The sequence below is a fragment of the Salvelinus sp. IW2-2015 genome, linkage group LG2, assembly GCF_002910315.2.
Source record: "Salvelinus sp. IW2-2015 linkage group LG2, ASM291031v2, whole genome shotgun sequence".
NCBI classification, from domain to species: domain Eukaryota; kingdom Metazoa; phylum Chordata; class Actinopteri; order Salmoniformes; family Salmonidae; genus Salvelinus; species Salvelinus sp. IW2-2015.
The window spans coordinates 37,596,336-37,618,490 of record NC_036839.1 but is presented as its reverse complement, the minus strand read 5'-3'; the positions used below and the strand labels follow the sequence as shown (position 1 = coordinate 37,618,490).

General features: G+C 47.2%; 1 protein-coding gene and 1 long non-coding RNA gene across 2 annotated transcripts in view; both read right to left on the bottom strand.

The window, feature by feature from the left end:
- The window catches only part of LOC111979437 (BCL-6 corepressor-like), a 66,730-nt gene that overhangs the window by 19,020 nt on the left and 25,555 nt on the right, over positions 1–22,155 (bottom strand). The window contains 6 exon segments of the mRNA XM_070448899.1: positions 135–410; positions 1,079–1,398; positions 2,477–2,812; positions 8,508–8,798; positions 9,556–9,721; positions 14,535–17,774. Of these exon segments, the coding sequence (XP_070305000.1) occupies positions 135–410; positions 1,079–1,398; positions 2,477–2,812; positions 8,508–8,798; positions 9,556–9,721; positions 14,535–17,774 (4,629 nt within the window).
- On the bottom strand, positions 4,816–5,275 carry LOC139029286 (uncharacterized). Its single transcript, XR_011481587.1, has 2 exons — positions 5,168–5,275; positions 4,816–5,129 (listed from the first exon to the last, which is right to left on the bottom strand). It is a non-coding gene; the product is annotated as an uncharacterized lncRNA (long non-coding RNA).

The following is a 22,155-nucleotide window of genomic DNA, read 5'->3' as shown; positions in this document are numbered from 1 at the left end:
GAGTCAGAGGAGAGAGAGGGAGAGAGAGAGAGAGAGTCAGAGGAGAGAGAGGGAGAGAGAGAGAGAGAGAGTCAGAGGAGAGTCAGGAGACAGAGAGGGAGAGAGAGGAGACAGAGTGAGAGAGTTTGTCTTACCTCGTATCCGAGCCGTGCCGCTCTCTGTAACAACGTCTCTCCAGCATTCTTGTTGACGATTAGTCTCCGTGCCTCAGGGGGGATGGGCCGCACCACAGGAAGCTCAGCAGGGGGTGCCCTCCTTACCCCTGCTTTCTCCGGTGGGACAGTCCCACTGCCATTCACCTGGGGGGGGAGGGGGAGGGGCCGCGTTGCGGGGGAACAGGGCTTGACCGGAGAGCCGAGGTAATGGAGGGGAGAAGAGGGTCTTTTCCTCCGAGCACACTGCTCACTGACCTGACAAGAGGAGGAGGGGTTAGAGAGAACTCACACATACCAATTAAGAAATAGCTGGTCACATAGAAACAACTGCTCACTCACAGACAGAGCTGTACCCTCCCACAACGTGTGTGTGTGTGTGTGTGTGTGTGTCTACCCCCAATGGGAGACGGAGCAGCTGTCGCTATCCGGGCGAGGTGAGACCAGAAAACAACCTATTTTTCCTTTGCAAATCAGACGCTTCAGATGCTTTGCCGCGGCTGCCACATTCCTGTGTGTGTGTGTGTGTGTGTGTGTGTGTGTGTGTGTGTGTGTGTGTGTGTGTGTAATTGAGTGCTCACCGCCAAGTCTACTGCTGAAATGCTCCAGGGTTTTCTCGTTATGTAAAGAATGCTCGTACACACACAGTGTTGGCATTGTTTTACGCAATAACACACACTTCAAGCTGGAAATAAACACACACACCACAGGGAGTTTTCCAGGGCAGGAAAGGGTCAGAGAAGCAGCAGCCCTCTAGACATTGTAAAGGTATTTCATCTCTCGCTTGGTCTTATTCCCTCTCTCCATCTCCCTCCGTACTCCCTTTCTCTTTCCCTTCCTCCCTCCTCTTGCCACCGCAATCCACTTTCTGTCACCCTTCCAGCCTGTTAAATCTGGAATCTGAACGCTGACACCGCCACTCTCACCTTGTCCACCAGAGCTGCTCCCAGATCAGTGCTGCCGTGCTGGTTGCTATTTCCATTCAGCAGCTCCCTCTCTCTCTCCCTCTGGCTGGTGTGTTTGGTCTTGCACGGCCGCTTGCCTTTGGGTTTGTCCATGTCACCATGACGACGTGGCTTGAGCGAGGTGGTGTCTCCGGGGGGGGGCTCGGGGAGGGGGAACTGACCCACAGTCTTCACCCCCACCCCTCTCCTGGGCTCCTTGGATCCCCGGTCACAGCCTGGTCCCATCAAGGGCCCCTGGGGGGCTGATCTGTCCCTCTGCTGGGTCAAAGGGAGTAATCCAACTACAGGACAGAAAGATAGGGCCTGAAGGTTAGGGGTGAGGAGACAGAGACCCTGAAGGTTAGGGGTGAGGAGACCCTGAAGGTTAGGGGTGAGGAGACCCTGAAGGTTAGGGGTGAGGAGACCCTGAAGGTTAGGGGTGAGGAGACAGAGACCCTGAAGGTTAGGGGTGAGGAGACAAGAGACCCTGAAGGTTAGGGGTGAGGAGGTAAAAGATCTACTAGCTCTCTATGTGTGCTGATTTATTAATGAGGATGAACATCTGTCTGGGAGGCACACAGACACACACACATTTTGCAACAGACTAAATGTTTTCCACAGCGTAATAAATACACCCCAGGTAATACCCTTCCTTACTCTCCTTCTCTAATCCCTCTCTCTTTCTTAGTCTGTTCATCTCTCACTTTCTCAGCTGTGGTGTGAGCACAGGGAAAGCCCTACTTTAACAGTCCTTTGTTCTGTTTCTCTTGCTCTCTCTATTTGACTGGCCTCGAGGGGAAACAGTCATTCATCACATGTTAGTCACATTACACCTGCCCCCATATTTTGAATAGGCATGCGCACATGCTCTCCCACAAACACTCTCTCTCCTCAAGCTAGACAAACTACTCATAATACTATATGTTCTCCAGAGCTCTTCAACCCGGAGAGAGAGATTGTGCATCCAGACCCCAGAAGCATATGAATCTAACCCCTGAGAGAGAACCACAGGGACAGCCTCTCTAACAACCTAAAGAGACGTCCACAGGCCCCCTGGACCCAGAAGGAAGTGTCCTACATCCCTTCATGTCCCTGAACCCTGGTAGGATGACCACACTGCTAACAGAGTGGAAGTGACATCACAAAGCACATCGATATTGAAGGCGAAACCATAAAGAGCATAGATTCACTTCTGTGGTTTCACCACCACCAGAGGAGATGTTGAGATGTGAAGGGTACAGAAAAAGAAACGGGACATCTTACCACAAAGCACAAGACTGCTCTATACTGTACACACAGCAGTAAAAGCCCTCCATCATTGGCGACTAGGCAACAGAAAAATCACAATCAGACAGAGACTGCAACCATCAGTGTGCCTACCGCGTTTAGCGTCTCCGTTAGCCAGCATCTCTCTGGCCCAGCTCTTCGTGATCTCTGGTTTCTGTGGCAGAGGTTTCACTTCCGGGTCAACCTTGAACTTCCTGTCCCGCGGGGGCGGGGCTTGGGCTGGGGTACGGGTTAGGGGGAGTGTCCGGGGCAGGGAGGAAGGGCTGTGATGTGATGACCATGCCCTCTCCTCTTTGACCTCTAGTCTCTCGGGGGAGGCGGTGGGCTTGCGGAGGCAGAGCCCCTTCAGCTCAATACACACCTTAAGCTTCCTGACCTCTTCATCATCATCATCATTACTAGGAGGAGCCGTAGGCAGCACACAGACATCTGAAGACCCAGAAAGTGGAGGTTAGTGGAGAACGAAAAAAGAATATAGACACACACATACAAAGACACACAGTGCCCACTTTGTCAAGCTGATGAGCTTAAAGCCTCACTTTAAGCATAGTATGTATGTGTGTGTGTGTGTGTGTGTGTGTGTGTGTGTGTGTGTGTGTGTGTGTGTGTGTGTGTGTGTGTATAAAGTGAGAAAGAGCGAGAAGTTGGAAAAGAGAAAAGAGGGAGAGGAAAAATTGTGTTTTCCCAAAATGCACCAGGGAGGACAATCCCTCTCGCCTGCCAGCATTGGGAGAGCGAGTGCAATGCCACATGCCAAAAGAAAAAGGGGAAAAAGAAGAGAAACAAACAGACGAGGGAAGAAAGGAGAAGAAAAGAGCAGCTCTGAAGAGGGAGGGTACACACAGCAGAGGAACAGCACTGCTGAGAGTTAAGAGAAAATGGCTGTCCTGCTCGCTCCCTCTCCCTCTCCACTCAGACACAGGATGAAACACCTCTCTCTCTCCCACACACAGTGAGAGGGTTGGAATGACAGTGATGAAAGAGAGGGAACAGAGAAGAGAGCCAAACAGAACAAGAGAGATGAGACATCTATGGTAATGAGGCGAAGAGAGAGGGGCGATAGGATGGACACAGAGAGCGAGAGCAATAGAGGCGATAGGATGGACACAGAGAGCGAGAGCAATAGAGGCGATAGGATGGACACAGAGAGCGGATGAGCAATAGAGGCGATAGGATGGACACAGAGAGCGAGAGACGTTGTGAATATTTTGAAACAGTATAAACAAACACTTGATGAAATTGAAAACGCAATTGACCAAAACCAGTTCTGGGACATGTGGAACGATTTAAGCATGACAAAGCCACAAGAATTAGCCATACAAGATGTAGGAATTTGGAAAACTTATTTTGATCATCTATACAAAAACATCCCTCAAAAAGACAGAACCAATTAGAAATTAAAGAAAAATTGAACATCCTTGAATCAGTCATTAAAAACAACCAAAATCCATTAGATTACCCAATAACCCAACAGGAACCAAATGAAAAGCTCAAATCTATTAAATCAAAGAAGGCTTGTGGTCTAGACAACATCAGAAATGAAATGCTGAGAAACATCACACCTGAGTTGCGAAATGCTGTGCTTAAATTGTTCAACATGGTTTTAACTTCTGGCTGCTTCCCTGATGTCTGGAACCAGGGGCTTATCTCCCCTATCCACAAAAGTGGAGACAAATCAGACCCCAATAATTACAGGGGAATTTGCGTAAACAGTAACTTGGGAAAGGTTATCTGTAGCATTTTGAATTCAAGAATTCAAACCTTTCTTCAAGAAAAAAATGTAATAASTAAATGTCAAATTGGCTTTCTCCCTAACCATCGCACTACTGACCATATATACACCTTACACACACTAATTAACAAACATGTCCACCAAAAAAAAAGAGGGCAAAATCTTTGCTTGCTTTATTGACTTTAAAAAAGCATTTGATTCTATTTGGCACGAAGGGCTATTCTACAAAATTCTCCAAAGTGGGCTTGGTGGTAAGGTGTATGACTTAATAAAATGTATGTACACAGAAAACAAGTGTGCAATAAAATGAAAAACCAAAGAACAGAATTATTTTCACAACGTTGAGGTGTGAGACAAGGCTGCAGTTTGAGTCCAAATCTTTTCAACATTTATATCAATGAATTAGCAGACATGTTGGACCATTCTCCAGCCCCAGGACTCACACTATTTGACACAGAGGTGAAATACCTGCTATATGCTGATGACTTGGTACTTCTATCACCAACCAAAGAAGATCTTCAACAGAACATTAATATTCTAGAGCAATATTGCCATAATTGGGCCCTGGCTGTACATCTACCTTTGTCTGACCATATCTGCATCGGGAAACTTTAATATGGCAGTGAATGCACTCAAAGAAAAAGCCCGCAGAGCATTGTATGCAATAAAAATGAAATTATTCCAAATCAACATCCCAATATTTGACAGTGTAATCCTACCAATAGCTCTTTACGGAAGTGAGGTTTGGGGGCCACTCAAACTGGACTTTAAAATGTGGGACAAACATCCAATTGAAGCTCTACATGCAGAATTCTGTCGGAAAAATCTACAAGTCCAGAGAAATACACCAACTAATGCATGTAGGCAGAATTGGGCCGCTTTCCAGTAATAATGAAAATACAGAAAAGATCATTAAAATTTTGGCTACATCTAAATTCAAGACCAAATTCAAGTCTGCAATTTAAAGCACTTCAAACCCAAGAGCTGAGCCCAGAAACGAGCCCTCTCAGTCAGCTGGTGTTGGACCTAACCAACCAAGCGGACAGCAGCACTGCTTCAAAAGAAAGAATTCCAATAAACAAAATCATGAACCAATCAAAGGACTCATATTTACAACATTGGAAAAACGAAACAAAATCCCAAAGCAGACTAAATTGCTATCTGACCCTAAACAGAGAATATGAATTGGCTGATTATCTCTACTCTGTCCAGAGATTATGACAGCAGAGAGCATTCCTTAACCAAGTACAGGCCGAGTGACCACGATTGCAAATAGAAACCGGCAGACATTAAAGACATGGCTACTCAAAGGAAGAGGAGCGTTAGTGTTCACTGCAAGACGAGGATGTAGAAACGTGATAAATATTCCTCACCAAAGAGATTCATTAACTTCAATAAATGACTACATGTGATTACAAACTTTAAGCTTATTAATCCCAGAGTGAAAAACTAAAAATACTCTGAAGGGGCGAGAGGAGCAATGGCTCGCTTGCAGCCAAATATTGTATTGCCGCCATAGCCTGAGGCGAGACTTGAATAATAACGATCTGCATAGTAACAGGTTAAACACTTATTATTACTATGTATTGTTGTTTATCATTCCAAATAGTATGGTCTATGGTGTAATGGTAGCAGTTTAGTGAGGTGGTGGTAGAGTAATGATGATTGATGATAGTAGTTGTAGTACTGAAGATTTCTTATTTAGTTAGTAGTTAGTTCATTTTCCATATTTATATTTATTACATTTCTACTATTGACTGTTTACCATTTTTATTTATTTTGATTTAATTTGCATTATTATTTACTTACCATTTATTATATTATTGTTATCGTTGTATATCTTATTACAATTTATATTGTATACATTGTTGCTTTGGGCAAATATGACCAATGTTTTCATGCCAATAAAGCAGCTTGACGACGCGAGAGAGAAGCGCGAGAGAGCGCCGAGAGAGAGGCGAGAGAGCTCGCGAGAGAGAGAGAGAGAGCGCGAGAGAGCGCGAATGAAGCGGCGAGAGAGCGCGAGAGAGAGCGAGAGGCAGAGCGGCTGAGAGGAGAGCAGAGCGAGAAGAGAGCGAGAGGAGACAGAGAGGGAGAAGCGAGAGAGAGGCAGAGCAGAGGGGAGATGAGAGCAGATGAGAGAGGCGAGAGAGAGACGAGGTAGAAGAGCTGACGAGAGAAGAGCAGGAGTGAGAGGAGACGCAGAGATGGAGCAGCAGAGAAGAGCGAAGTGAGAGCGAGAGAGAGGAGAGCAGAGAGAGAGGCAGAAGGAAAAGGAGAGCAGAAGAGAGAGAGAGACAGAGAAGGCGGCGAGAAAGAGGCCGAGAGCAGAGAGCAGGGAGAGAGCGAGGGAGAGCCGAGAAGAGCGAGAGAGACGAGAGATGAGCGAGAGAGAGCGAGAGAGAGCGAGAGAGAGCGATGAGAGAGCGGAGGGGGGCGATAGGATGGAAGAGAGAGGGGCACGATAGGATGGACAAGAGCACGGAGGCGATAGATGGACAGAGAGAGGGGGGCGAGTAGATTGGACAGAGAGAGGGGCGCGATAGATGGACAGAGAGAGGGGGCGATAGGATGACAGAGAGAGGGAGAAAAACACACATTTCTTCCCACAGGGCGCTGGGGTGAGACAGATGCAGCTTAAGCCCCACCCTCTTCAACATATAATTATCAACGAATGGCGAGCACAGAAACAGTCTGCAGCACCGGCCTCACCTTACTAGGAATCTGAAGTCAAATGTCTACTGTTGCTGATGATCTGTGCTTCTTGCACCAACAAGGAGGGGCCCTTATACCCCAGGCAAGCACCTAGATCTTCTCACAGATTCTGCCAGACTGGGGCCTGACAGTAAATCTCAATCTGCCCCAAAAAAAGGGTCCAGTCTCCAGGACCAAAATTTTCACAAATTCCATCTAGACACCGTTTTGCCCTAGAGCACACCAAAAAAGATACATAACTCTGCCTAAACAATTCAGCACCACAGGGTAACTTCCACAAAAGCTGTGAAACGATCTGAGACCCGCAAGAAGGCATCTATGCCATCCAAAAGGAACATAAATTCAACATACCCAAATTAGGATCTGGCTTAAAAAATACTGAATCAGTCATAGAACCCATTGCCCTTTTGGTTGTCAGGTCTGGGGACAACTCATCAACCAAGATTTCACAAAAAAAAGGGCCAAACATCCAATTGCAGACTCGATGCAGAATTCTGCAAAAAATATCCTCCGGTGTACAAACGTAGAACACCAAATAATGTTGGAGAGCAGAATTAGGCCGATACCCACTAATTATCCAAATCCAGAAAAGAGCCGTAAATTCTTACAAACCCCTAAAAGGAAGCGATTCCCAAGACCTTCCATAACTAAAGCCATCACCTACAAGAGATGACTGGAGAGAGTCCCCTAAGCAAGCTGTCCTGGGCTCTGTTCACAAACACAAACACACCCACAGAGCCCCAGGACAGCAACCCAACAATTAGACCCACAAGCAAATCATTGAGAAAACAAAAATGATAATTACTTTGACACGATTGGAAAGAATTAACAAAAAAACAGAGCAACACTTAGAATGCTATTGGCCCTAAACAAGATACACAGTGGCAGAATTACCTGACCACCTGACTGACCCAAACTAACTGAAAGCTTTGACTATGTACAGATCAGTGAGAGCAAGCCTCTGCTATTGAGAAAGGCGCCGAGGCAGACATGGCTTCAAGAGAAACAGGCATTGTTCTTAGCTCCAAATTATGCACTCCATGCAGTAAAATGAGGGAAACTGAGCTGCCACTCTAACCTCCTGCCCAATGTATGGACCATATTAGATGAGAACCATATTTGCCCTAGATTACACCAGATCCTACAAAGAATTTTGAAAACAACGATTGTTGTAAATCCCACTAGTCTCGGGTGAAATTCCACAGTTGCCAATCACAGCAAGCCAACGCAATTTGTTTGACCTGTTGCCACAAAAAAGGTGCAACCAGTGAAGAAACAAAACCACCATTTAAATACAACCCATATTATGCTTATTTATTTTAACTTGTGTGCGTTAACCATTTGTACATTGTTACAACACTGTATATATATAATATGACATTTGTAATGTCTTTCTTGTTTTGAAACTTCTGTATGTGTAATGTTTACTGTTAATTTGTATTGTTTATTTCACTTTTGTGTATTATCTACCTCACTTGCTTTGGCAATGTTAACACATGTTTCCCATGCCAATAAAGCCCCTTGAATTGAATTGAGAGAGAGAGAGGCGATAGGATGGACAGAGAGAGAAAGAGGGATGGGAGCGAGACAGCTGTGAGAGAGAGGGTGAGATGGACAGAAGTCTAAGATGATTCTTGTAACAGGTAGATAAAAGAAAACGACATCTCCCACACTCACCTGAAGTAATCCTTGCCTTCTTCTCTACCCTCTTCTCTCCTGCCTCCTCCTCATCTTTCTCCTGTAGGCTGTGTGTGCATTTGCTAGTGGGTACCGTATTCTGCCCTCCCTTCTCCTTGGGATGCCCGTCTGCCAGTGCCAGGATGGGAGGAGAACGTCGCCCACCCTCTCCCACTCTGTCACCATCTCTAGCCCCCTCCCAGGCTTCCTGCCCTGGGGACAGGCTCTCCCTTTGGCCACCACACCTCTGGAGGACTGGGACTCTGTTGTTCCCATAGACTTTTCTTCCACCTAGACCAGGGAGGAAGACAGAGAGAGGAGGAAAGGGGAGGAAGCGAAGGAGAAAGAAGCAACAGAGAGAGGGGGGTGATGGGAGAGAGAGAAAGCGAGAGAAGGGCTGTTAGACATCCAAAGACATGCTGTAAAACTTTGATGGGGTAAAGAGTTTTGAATCAGATGTCAGTGGATGGTGTAAAGAGTTCATACTGACCCTCCTACTATGAGAAACAGAGGTAGAGAGAGCGAGAGAGAGAGCGCACAAGAGAAAGCGAGGAAAAAGGTTGTTTTAGGACGAAAACACTCCCATCTCGCCCCCTCTCCTCCCCCGTCCTCCCCCTGGCATGACCCTGGCATGACCCTGCCGCACAGAGCATGACTCTCTTTCTCAGCCTCCTCCTCTCTCACTCTCATAATTAGTCTCCCACGTCAGTGCAGGCCTCGCTCCACTACACAGCTGGGCTCTCCGTCAGCACAAGTAGCCCCCTTCCCCCACCCACTCTTTCCCTCTTTCTCTCTCTCATCCACTTTCACTAACTTTACTCCTGCTCCATCTCTCTGTAATTCTCTCCCTCCTCTCCTCCCCCACTCCCTGGATCTCTTCCTCCCCTCCCTCTTTATCCTCTTTCTACACAGATAAGCAGAAAACGCTCATTGAAAATAAGATTCTCCCCACGTCTCGCTCTCTCTCACTGTGTGTGTATGTATTATGACCAAACCTTGCCTAGCTGTGTGTGTGTGTGTGTGTGTGTGTGCGCATTGGGTTACTCACCCTCCCTCTCTCCCTGCCTGGCGGTGTGTTGGCAGTGTTCCCACTCTCTCTCTCTCCGCTGGCCGTCTGCCAACTCCCGTTCTTCTACCGCTGCCGACACAGACACACACACACCCCCGCACTCCTTCTCTTTCAGCTCCAGCTCCGAGAACCGCATCATCGCCCGCTAAACACACAGACACACACACACACAGAGAAAGCAGCCATGAAACCCACTAACCTTCTAGCCCGCGCCGCACACACACACACCTCTCTAAACCTCAATCTGGGCTGAACGGTTACAGAAGCAGACATCGCATCAGGAAATCACAGTGTCATTAAAAGGAGGCCAAAACAGGACAGGACAAAGAGACAGAGATAAACGAACAAGCATGGCACATCCAGACACAGTTAGGTTAGACTAGTGCAGTCAGCCACGGTGAGTCCTAGTTCTGTCATCTCCTTCCTGAAACAGAACACAGCTAGAAAACACATACAGCTAGCCGAGGCTCACAGAGAGAGGGGCAGGGAGCAAGAGGGGGAGAGAGGAAGAGGAAGAAGAAAGGGGGCAGAGAAGAAAGAGGGGGCAGAGAGAGAAAAGGGGGAGGAGAGAAAAGGGAGGGAGGAGAAGGGGGGAGAGAGAAGAGGAGGGAGAGAGAAAGAGGGGAGGAAGAGAGAGAGAAGAGAGAAAGAGGGAGGAAAGAGAAAGAGGGAGAGAAGCAGAGAAAGGGGGAGGAAGAGAGAAGGGGGAGAAGATAAGAGGGGAGAGAGAAAGGGGAGGGGAGAGAAAGGGGGGGAAAGAGAGAAACAGAGATATAGGGAGAGAAGAACGTAGAAAGGGAAGAAGCAATGCAGAAAGTGAAAAAAGACAGAAAGAAAGTGTGTGAGTGCAGAGAAAAGAAGCAGAAAGAGAGGACCAGAGGAGAGAAGCCTGTCTGAGGGTAGAGTGAGATAAAGAAATGTAAGAAACTGACCTCCAGATACTGCAGGTCGACTTATATTATCCCCCTCTCGTGATATGACTTCATCTAGCAATTAAGACGGGGGAGGGGGCCTCAATATATCTGTCCATTGCTATTCGTCTTTTCATACTCTGTCATCATTTCATCATTCTTATTTTTTTTTCATAATACTGTCCATCATTTGTCAGTATATCTGTCCATGTATTTTGATCGTATATCTGCCCATCAATTTTAGTCAGTATATCTGTCCCATCTTTTAGTCATATATCTGTCCATCATTTTAGTCAGTATATCTGTCCATCATTTTAGTCAGTATTTCGTCTCATTTTAGTCAGTTATTTCCATATTTATCAGGTCTATATTGTATATTCTGTCCATCATTTTAGTCTAATCTGTCCTCATTTTAGTCAGTATATCTGTCTTCATTATTCGTATTGTCTTTAGTCAGTATATTGTCCCATCATTTTAGTCAGTATATCTTCCTTCATTTTAGTCAGTATATCTGTCCATCATTTTAGTCAGATATCTGTCCATCATTTTAGTCAGTATAGTCTGTACAGTCATTTTTAGTCAGTATATCTGTCCTCATATCAGTTCAGTATATCGTCATCATTTTTGTCAGTATCTGTCCCATCATTTTAGTCAGTATCTGTCCATCATTTTCAGTCAGTATATATCTGTCCATATTTTAGTCAGTATATCTGTCCTCATTTAGTCAGATATATCTGTCTCACATCAGTTTTAGTCGTATATCTGTCCATCATTTTGTCAGTATTTATCGTCATCTTTTAGTCAGATATTCTGTCCATCATTTTAGTCAGTATATCTGTCATCATTTTAGTCGATGATCATGTCCATCATTTTAGTCTAGTATATCTGTTCCATCATTAGTTAGTCAGTATATCTGTCCCATCATTTTAGTCAGTATATCTGTCTATCATTGCAATGTAGGTATTGTGTTAACATGTCTTTCTCCAAATCTTTACACCCCCCCCCCCCCTTCTCAAACTGCTGGGCCTCAGTGTCTGCAGCACTGGCTGCTTTTTTCTTCCCTTTAATCAAGGATTGACAATCAGTAGAACATCAGTCAATCAATCAACCAACCAATCTTTAACTATCAGGAAAAGGAAACCCAGCAGTAGTGCAGACCTGGAGGATTGGAGTTCCTGTTATACACAAACATCTAGCAGCCACAGACCCACCAAGCACACTCACATACACAGTAAACAAATAACTACAAAACCCTTGTTTCTGAACTGGAAAAACATGTCTTTTTCAAGTGAAAGTACACCCTCCACCAATATATTTATTTTTGTGGAGGGGGATTGTGGGTATATGATTTATAAACAATGGAGTTAGACAGAGGCTCTTGTTAAGATGATGATAAACATCCACAAATCTAGCATTGATAGCTTACATCAGCAAGCATGACCATTTTAGACAACACATGGTTTAGAGTGCCCTACAACATATGGACAGGTGGAACCAACGGTTAACCACCACATGCTCTGTCCCATTCATTATAATCAGAAGAAGTGTGTGTGTCTATGCAGAATCGCACACACGTGTTTTTTTAAACTAACCTAACCGGAATGTTGTCTATGACAAGTAAAACGTAGATTCAGTGCATGCAGTCTGATCACGTAATAACGCACCGCAGTTCAGTAGTGCGGACTGAATCTGTGGTTTTGTTTACAGTGTGCATTCAGGGTTTCGTTAGGAGAATGTGGCCGGACATGACGGCACATTTATTTACTACATTTGACCGGCAACATTTTAATTTACTGGACATTTGACCGGCAACATTTTAATTTACTGGACATTTGACCGGCAACATTTTAATTTACTGGACATTTGGGAAATCTACCGGACCCATGTGCTGTGGGTGGGTAACCTGATTAGGGCGTCCACCCACAGTGCTCAGAATGACAGCACTTTTACAATATGGTCATTCATATTAACAGAACATGCCAGTCGAGGATGCAACTATGTGTGGCCCTTCTTACCAAATGTGCACTTTGAACATGTTAGAATAACAGCCAACAAGACAAGTAACAAACAGCAAAATCACTAATTTATGTCAATCTACTATAGTAGAAAAAATTTGGCTACCTATTCTATTGGTCAGCTTGTGGAGGAAGAAATGGCCTGTTCCAAACAGACTCTGGGACAGTTGTGGGATGATAGATACCAAATTCATACAACCAGGAGGCCTAGGCTACATAGCAAAGATCAGAAAGTTGAACATTTTAAGCTAAACGATCAGGCGATTTCGTCACATTAAAACCACAGCAGGGCACTCAAGGCAGTTGGCTAATCGCGAATGTTTGTTCCATAATAATTTTAGCGGGAAAACACTGTTTTCAAAAGGGCAGTGCACATGCAAGAGGTTTCATGTGACAGAGATTAATAAGAATAGTACTTTGAAGCAAGGTAAGACAAGCCTCATAATATGCAGTAAAACCTTCAGTTTTCAAACAATTAAGTAGCCTATTTGTTTTCAAAATGCATACTTCCTCCAGCTCTTTGTAAAGTGGTGTGTGACGCGCTGATGAAGCCTGCCTTCCGTTTGACATTTGATGCTGTGTTCAAAACAACTCGGAAATCTCCAACTTCCGACTTCAGTGCGTTCAAGATAACTGGGAAAACAAACAAGCTCCAAAGGGGGAAATAGTTTTGAACGGTCATCCAACTCAGGAACTTGGTCCTCTTTCTAAAGCTCCGACTTTCCCACCTGAAGATCACTGAGGTCATTTTTATGTAACCTTTATTTAACTAGGCAAGTCAGTTAAGAATAAATTCTTATTCACAATGACGGCCTACACCGGCCAAACGCGGACGACACTGGGCCAATTGTGCGCCGCCCTGTGGGACTCCCAATCACGGCCGGATGTGATACGTCATGATTTTACCTGGTATTTTTCAGAGTTCAGTTGTCTTGAAAGCACCACAACATGCAGCAGCAGCAGCTCTGTCTGACAGATGTCCCACTCTAAGGCTCTGTATCTGTATGCTAAATAAGATACATAACGAATATACAGTACACACACCAAATTAATTCCACAAAATTATGCAAATTAACATAGACCGATAAGCATGACCAGCCAAATGTATTTCCATCGACTGGCATTTGCATCAATGACGAGGCTAAAAAGCCTTATTTTACAATGGGATTTATTCCTCTTCTCCCAGACAATTGGCGGGCACCAATTCTATTTAAATCGGCTTTTCAATTTTATTTTTGGGGGACAAAACTGGCTATTACCGGCTAACGGAAACCCTGGTGTGTGCGTGTCTTAATGTGTTCAGTGTGTGTGAGGAGCCAGGCACTAATAGCCTTGGGGGAAGGGATGTGTGACCTTGGATAAGGCCAGGGTGGGTGACCTTGGATAAGGCCAGGGTGGGTGAAGGGGGAACCCCATCCATCACCCTCCAGCCCCTCTGGCTCACCTTGGGGTTAGGCACAGCCGGAACCATGAGGCTGCCCGGTCACAATGTGAAGCCCTACCGCTCAGCAGACAGCAACACATGCTTTTGGAACCTGCCTTTGTATTTCACTATCTCTCCCCTCACTCTATTTCTCCCAAGCTAGATACACAGAGCACGCAAACAACCTAACCAATGTTGCCTAGACAACTCACAGGCCTAGGTTAACCTTTGAACTGGCCTTGTACTAACTCACTGACTGTCAACTGTCATGCTTCAAATGTCCTCTCAATCTCAGAGGCAACCGCAAAGGGCTGGTATAAGCCTATAACCCTGAACTAACCCTCACCCTGCAAGTTCAGCTATGGGGAGCAGGTATCTGATCCATAGACTGATTCTAAGACATATCCTATATGAAGTCATATATTGTCTGAATAATATGACAGTCTATGGGCCGCTAAAATAAGTGGCAGAATTGACCATTGTTGTAGCTTTGATTCCTGCACAGGTCACATGGTAACGTACCATATAAAGTGTAAATGACCTCAGATGAAGAGTCAGGCTACCATCACATCCCCCAACCCAACTACGTCCGCATTTCTCTCAACTCACCTGCAGGGCGCGCTGTTCCCGGCTCAGCTTGCTAGAGTCTGCATACAGCTCGGTCGTGACACATTTGATGCGGTCACCCACATAGCCCGAGGAGCTAGCGATCCTCTTGGTCAGGCTGGTCCTCCGTGAGCCTCTTCGCCCACCCTCTTCGTCCTCATCCCCTTCTCCATGTGACTCCTCTGTGTCTCCAACGCTCTCTCTTTCACTGTCCCTCTCCTTCCCCAGGTCCATGTAGCGATGGATGGGGTGGGAGGAGGTTTGTCTGTCCATCTCTTCTCTCTCCTCTCCAGACGTGAAGTCGCAAGAAAACGTGCCATCTCTAGACAAGTGGTCGCCAGACTTGTGGTCACAATCCCCAGTTGTGCGGACTCCAGACGTGCGTTCACCAGGCGTGCGGTTGCCAGAGATGTGGTCGACAGACTTGCGGTCACCAGACGTTCGGGCACAGCGCAGGGTGCTCTGGTCCTGTTCCCCTGGGTCTGAGGAAGGGCTCTGGTCCACGGGACTCTCCTCTGCCCAATTAACCAGCTTTGGGGAGCCCTGAGGTGGGCTAGAGGCCACACCTGGACAGCACGTCTCCTGGAGGGGCTTGGGTCTCACACAGAGGGTCTCTGGTTGTCTGTCTGTGTGGATAGTTGTCATGGTGGAGCTTGGGCTGGGGTGGTGATGAATATGGTGGGGGTGGTGGTAATGCAGTTGGTGTTTTGGCTCCCGTTCCACTTCCCTAATGTTGCCATGGCAACACTTGTGTTGGTTGCCAGAGACTTGGTTGGTGGTCGGAGTGGATTCTCCATCTGTGTCGGAGTGGACGAGGTCAATGCAGATGATACGGTCTTTGGAGGGGGTACTGAGGCTGGAGGAGGAAGTGGGTCTGGGCTGGCTCCCTCCCTGCTCCCCGTCCTCTCTTTTGGGCTTCACGTGGAACCCCTCTCCTGTTTCCACACCACTTCGGCCCCTGCGGGACCCACCACAATCGTCTGTGAGACCCCTAGGTTTGTCCTGACCATGGCCCCGGCACTTGGGCCCCTGATCTGCCTGCTCCAGGGCTTTGGAGTCTGGATGTGCGTGCATCAGAGGGTGGGTCATCTCCTGGGAGTTGAAGGTGAGGTACTCCCCAGCATGGCTGTGATAGGGTAAGGGCTGTTTGGCTGCCAGGTGGGAGGGATACAGGCTGCTACTGCCCAGCAGGACGGGGTGAGGGTAGGCTGGGCCCTTCCCTGGCAGAGGGAGAGAATGGAGGGCCATGCTGTCGGGTACAGAGTAGTGCAGGTATCGGTTGGCGTAGGCCATGCTGTGAGCTAGGTAAAGGTGGCTGGGCGGGTGCCCGTTGGTATTCTCCAGACAGGGACGTTTAGTATAGGGAGACACCTCCTGGGACGTCTCAGCCCTCTTGGGGGCTTTAAGAGGCTTCTCTGTGGAGCTCCTATGATGGCCGGCCATGGGGGAACCTTCTGATTGGCTGGGGCTGTGATTGGGCCAATCACCATTGGGTTTGGGGGACGGGGGCATCGTGGAGGCAGGCTTGTGATTGGAAGGTATTGGGGTAGTATGTGGCTCTCCAACCCTGAGGCAGGATGGGCTGTTTTGCTGGGACTGGGGCAGGACTCTCTCTATAACCTTGTGTTTGATGACTGAAGGAGAGGAGCGTTTCCCTAGGGGGTCTGGGCTGGGCCTGGGGGATAGGGCTGGGGGGTGGGGGTGTGTTTGGGTGGACCCAATGGTGGAGATGGGTGTAGAGGTGGGCACCACCCAGGAGGAGTGCAAAGTGCTGATCATCTCTGGCCTGTCTGGGGCCTTGGAGAAAGTGCTGCTGACCACTGAGTGGGAGGGGTGGGAGGAGGGTGAGAGGGTCTCCTTCAGGAGCTCCCGGCTGGGGGGATGTCCGTACCGAGGCCCCAGAGACCCCAGAGCTTCCATCTTGATGGGGAAGCTGTTGGGAGGCAGGTCAAACTCCAGCAGCCTTCCAGAGAGATCCAGAGGCTTTGGGTCTGCTGGGTCTTTGGTAGTCTTGTTTGGTGGGGTTTTCCGCTCAGAGGACGGTTTAGAAGGGGACTGATTGGGTTTCCTTTCACACCCCCCAGCCCTGTGCTCTGACGCCCCATCCCTGGGTCTGTGTTTGTGGGGGCTGGGCCGGGCGGGGGAGGGGTGCTCTTGAGCAATGCTGCTCACATAGAATGGGTGAGGCATCGACTGGGAAGAGGAGGAAGATGGTGGCCCTATTCGAGGGACTGGCCTCTGTAGGTCTAAGGTGCTGTCGCTGAGAGTGGGAGGCAGGGGAGGAGCAGGCTGGGGGAGGCGAGTAGAGGCACGAGGGGAGGAATCAATGGGAAGGCTATTACTAACACCACCACCACTAATACTACCACTGCTGTTGCTGGCTCCTTTGTTTGAGGTGGGTCTAGTGGGCTTACTGCTCCTGCTGGGGGGTCTGTCTCGGTCTGTGTGGGGGGGCTGAAGGTGCTGGGGTGGAGGGGGAGGCTGGTGAAGCTGCTGCCCAAACGGAGACCCCTCGTGGTGGACACGAGACCCGACACTCAATCCCTTCTCCTGGCAGTGCACCATGGAGGTGGGGGCCACCGACACCGCTGGGATCCTCATGGGAGACCCCACCAGGGGGGAGGAGATGGGGGACGGGGGGTAGGGGGGCATGAAGTAGAGCCTCTCGGTGGCCGAGGCAGCAGCAGGGTTCATGTTCCCCCCCTGGGAGGCACAGAGGGACTGGTAGGCCAGGTGCTGGGGCAGGTAGGGGCTGGGCTGACTGAGGAACTGAGCCTTGTACATGCTGAGGGCGGCGTACTTGGACGTGTCCATGAAGGGGTAGAGGCCCGCTTCAGGGTACAGCCCCGGGCTCAGCCCCCAGGGCAGACGTAGGTACCCGCCTGCTCCTGCACCAGCACCCCCCAGGCCCAGCTCTGAGGGCTTCTGCCCCCCAGGCCCCACGCCTATCCTGTCTAGGCCCTCTGGCCCCCTCTGGAGGCCTGGTGGAGGGCTCTTGTACAGGCCCATGTAGCCGTTACTAAGCTTGCTCCTGTCCATGGAGACATCAGGCTTATAGAGGAGGTCCGGGAGGCCGTCCCGGCCGTAGCTCAGGGGGAGGGTATTGGTCACTTCGCGGGGCTTCTCAGCCGACAGCGCTTGGATCCCTGGGTAGATCACGCCGCCGTGCAGGCGGAGGCCATCCCGCATAAGAGCATTGCGGTCCAGACCCATGGCGGCCAGGGGGGTTAACCTGGCATCCACCTACAGGGGGATAACACAGGTTAAAATCTGTTATAAATATTGTTTTAAAACAGCCTTATACACATTATACACACAGGTTATGTCTTCACTTGAGTTAGGTATGAGGATATGGTTTACATCTCTTGAAAGGCCCAATGAAGCTGTTTTTATCTCAATATGAGATCATTTCGGGGTAACAATGAAGTACCTTCCTGTAATACAGCGGCGGTCGGTGATGTTTTATATGAATTAAAATTTAGAACGTAGGTGCACAGGTCGAGCGAAAAATTTGAGTAATCGAGGTGACGGACAGTGACACATTCAATATCGCCTTACACACTCTTGCCTGCATCTAGTTGATCTAGGATGTAATCAATAACCCAACAGTTACAAACGAGAGTTTCTATTGGACAAATTCAGGTTTATTTATCCGTGTTTCGTTCTGTTGGCTTCCTTTTATGATTTTCTTTTACACAATTAGCGGAATGAATACACCCCTGATCACACGCAAACATAGTTCACTTCATAGCAGCCACATGATCCCTTTGATCAACAGCATGATCCCTTCGATCGTTGTATAATTCCTTCTCGCATCTACGTGCTCTCCTCCTCTCATCTTTTCCCTTTGCTTGTGGACTTCAGTGTACAACACATCAGCTGTCTGACCAGGCGAGAGAAAAAAAATCCAAACCTTCATACAGTATCATAACCGCTACACACACCCTKCATCGTTGTCAACATATTAGCTAACAACGTTAGTAACGTCATAGTCAACATAGCTACTAGAACTATTGCATTAGTAAACACGCTACAATCATGCTGTACAGTGTAGTCAGCAAGCAGTTACACAGGCGGGCCAGGATCGCAAAACATTTATTAATCCAACCAGTGTTGGATAGCCATAGCCAGCATAGCAACCCTCTCTGTTTGAGCCGAGTGTTGGAGTAGGTTAAACTAGCTAGCTGCATTCGCTAGCTACACCATATATACAAAAGTATGTGGACACCCCTTCAAATTACTGGATTTGAATATTTCTGCCACACCCATTAATGACAGGTGTATAAAATCGAGCACACATRCATGCAATCTCCATAGAAACATTTGCAGTGGAATGGCCTTACTGAAGAACTCAGTGACTTTCAACGTGGCACCGTCATAGGATTCCTCCTTTCCAACAAGTCAGTTTGTCAAATATCTGCCCTGCTAGAGCTAGTGCTGTTATTGTGAAGTGGAAACGTCTATGATTAACAACGGCTCAGCCGCGAAGTGGTAGGCCACACAAGCTCACAGAACAGGACCTCCGAGTGGAGAAACCTCATAGCATATAAAAAATAATCTGTTCATGGTTGCAACACTCCCTACCGAGTTCCAAACTGCTTCTGGAAGCAACGTCAGCAAAATGACTTTGTCAGGAGCTTCATGAAATTGGTTTCCATGGCCGAGCAGTGTCAGCTGGAGTGTAAAGCTTGCCGCCATTGGACTATGGAGCAGTGGAAACAAATTCTCTGGAGTGATGAGTCACGCTTCACCATCTGGCAGTCCAACAGAGGAATCTGGGTTTGGCGGATGCCAGGATAACACTACCTGCACGAATGCATAGTGCCAACTAGAGGTCGACCGATTATGATTTTTCAACGCCGGTACCGATTATTGGAGGACCAAAAAAAGCCGATACCGATTAATCGGCCGATAACAAATATATACACTGCTCAAAAAAATAAAGGGAACACTAAAATAACACATCCTAGATCTGAATGAATGAAATATTCTTATTAAATACTTTTCTCTTTACATAGTTGAATGTGCTGACAACAAAATCACACAAATTATCAATGGAAATCAAATTGATCAACCCATGGAGGTCTGGATTTGGAGTCACACTCAACATTAAAGTGGAAAACCACACTACAGGCTGATCCAACTTTGATGTAATGTCCTTAAAACAAGTCAAAATGAGGCTCAGTAGTGTGTGTGGCCTCCACGTGCCTGTATGACCTCCCTACAACGCCTGGGCATGCTCCTGATGAGGTGGCGGATGGTCTCCTGAGGGATCTCCTCCCAGACCTGGACTAAAGCATCCGCCAACTCCTGGACAGTCTGTGGTGCAACGTGGCGTTGGTGGATGGAGCGAGACATGATGTCCCAGATGTGCTCAATTGGATTCAGGTCTGGGAACGGGCGGGCCAGTCCATAGCATCAATGCCTTCCTCTTGCAGGAACTGCTGACACACTCCAGCCACATGAGTCTAGCATTGTCTTGCATTAGGAGGAACCCAGGGCCAACCGCACCAGCATATGGTCTCACAAGGGTCTGAGGATTTCATCTCGGTACCTAATGGCAGTCAGGCTACTCTGGCGAGCACATGGAGGGCTGTGCGGCCCCCCAAAGAAATGCCACCCCACACCATGACTGACCCACCGCCAAACCGGTCATGTCTGGAGGATGTTGCAGGCAGCAGAACGTTCTCCACGGCGTCTCCAGACTCTGTCACGTCTGTCACGTGCTCAGTGTGAACCTGCTTTCATCTGTGAAGAGCACAGGGCCCAGTGGCGAATTTGCCAATCTTGGTGTTCTCTGGCAAATGCCAAACGTCCTGCACGGTGTTGGGCTGTAAACCCCACCTGTGGACGTTGGGCCCTCATACCACCCTCATGGAGTCAGTTTGACCGTTGAGCAGACACATGCACATTGTGGCCTGCTGGAGGTCATTTTGCAGGGCTCTGGCAGGCTCCTCCTGCTCCTCCTTGCACAAAGGCGGAGGTAGCGGTCCTGCTGCTGGGTTGTTGCCCTCCTACGGCCTCCTCCACGTCTCCTGATGTACTGGCCTGTCTCCTGGTAGTGCCTCCATGCTCTGGACACTACGCTGACAGACACAGCAAACCTTCTTGCGCACAGCTCGCATTGATGTGCCATCCTGGATTAGCTGCACTACCTAAGCCACTTGTGTGGGTTGTAGACTCCGTCTCATGCTAACACTAGAGTGAAAAGCACCGCCAGCATTCAAAAAATGACCAAAACATCAGCCAGGAAGCATAGGAACTGAAAAGTGGTCTGTGGGCACCACCTGCAGAACCACTCCTTTATTGGGGGTGTCTGATGCCTATTAATTTCCACCTGTTGTCTATTCCATTTGCACAACAGCATGTGAAATTTATTGTCAGTGTTGCTTCCTAAGTGGACAGTTTGATTTCACAGAAGTTGTGATTGACTTGGAGTTACATTTGTGTTGTTTAAGTGTTCCCTTTATTTTTTGAGCAGTGTATATATTTGTAAAAATAACAATTACAACAATACTGAATGAACAATAACACTTTTATTTGAACTTAATATAATACATAAATAAAATCTATTAGTCTCAAATAAAAATGAAACGCTCAATTTGTTTAAATAATCAAAAAACAGCGTTGGAGAAGAAAGTAAAAGTGTAAAAAAAGCTAAAGTTTAAGTTCCGTTGATCAGAACATATGAAAGCTGGTGGTTCAATATTCCCAGTTAAGTTTTAGGTAGTAGTTATTATAGGAATTTTGACGCGTCAACTATTTCTCTCTATACCATTTGTATTTCATATACCTTTGACTATTGGATGTTCTAATAGGCACTTTAGTATTGCCAGCCTAATCTCGGGAGTTGATAGGCTTGAAGTCATAAACAGAGCTGTGATCAAGCATTGCTAAGAGCTGCTGGCAAACGCAGTAAAGTTTGAATGAATGCTTACGAGCCTGCTGCTGCCTACCACCGCTCAGTCAGACTGCTCTATCAAATCATAGACTTAATTATAGTAACAGAAATACGAGCCTTTGGTCATTAATATGGTCAAATCCGGAAACTATAATTTCAAAAACAAAACGTTTATTCTTTCGGTGAAATACTGAACCGTTCCGTATTTTATCGAACGTGTGGCAACCCTAAGTCTAAATATTGCTGTTACATTGCACAACCTGTTATGTCATAATTATGTAAAATTCTGGCAAATTAGTTCACAACGAGCCAGGCGGTCCAAACTGTTGCATATACCCTGACTCTGCTTGCACTGAACGCAAGAGAAGTGACACAATTGCCATAGTTAATATTGCCTGTTAACATGAATTTCTTTTAACTAAATATGCAGGTTTAAAAATATATTCTTCTGTGTATTGACTTTAAGAAAGGCATTGTTGTTTATGGTTAGGTACATTTGTGCAAAGATGGTGCTTTTTCGGCAATGCGCTTTTGTTAAATCATCACCAGTTTGGCGAAGTTGAAGTAGGCTGTGATTCAATGATAAATTAACATGCACCGCAGTGATTATATGCAACGCAGGACAAGCTAGTTAACCTAGTAATATCAACCATGTGTAGTTAACTAGTGATTGTGAAGATTGTTTTTTATAAGATAAGTTTAAATGCTAGCTAGCAACTTACC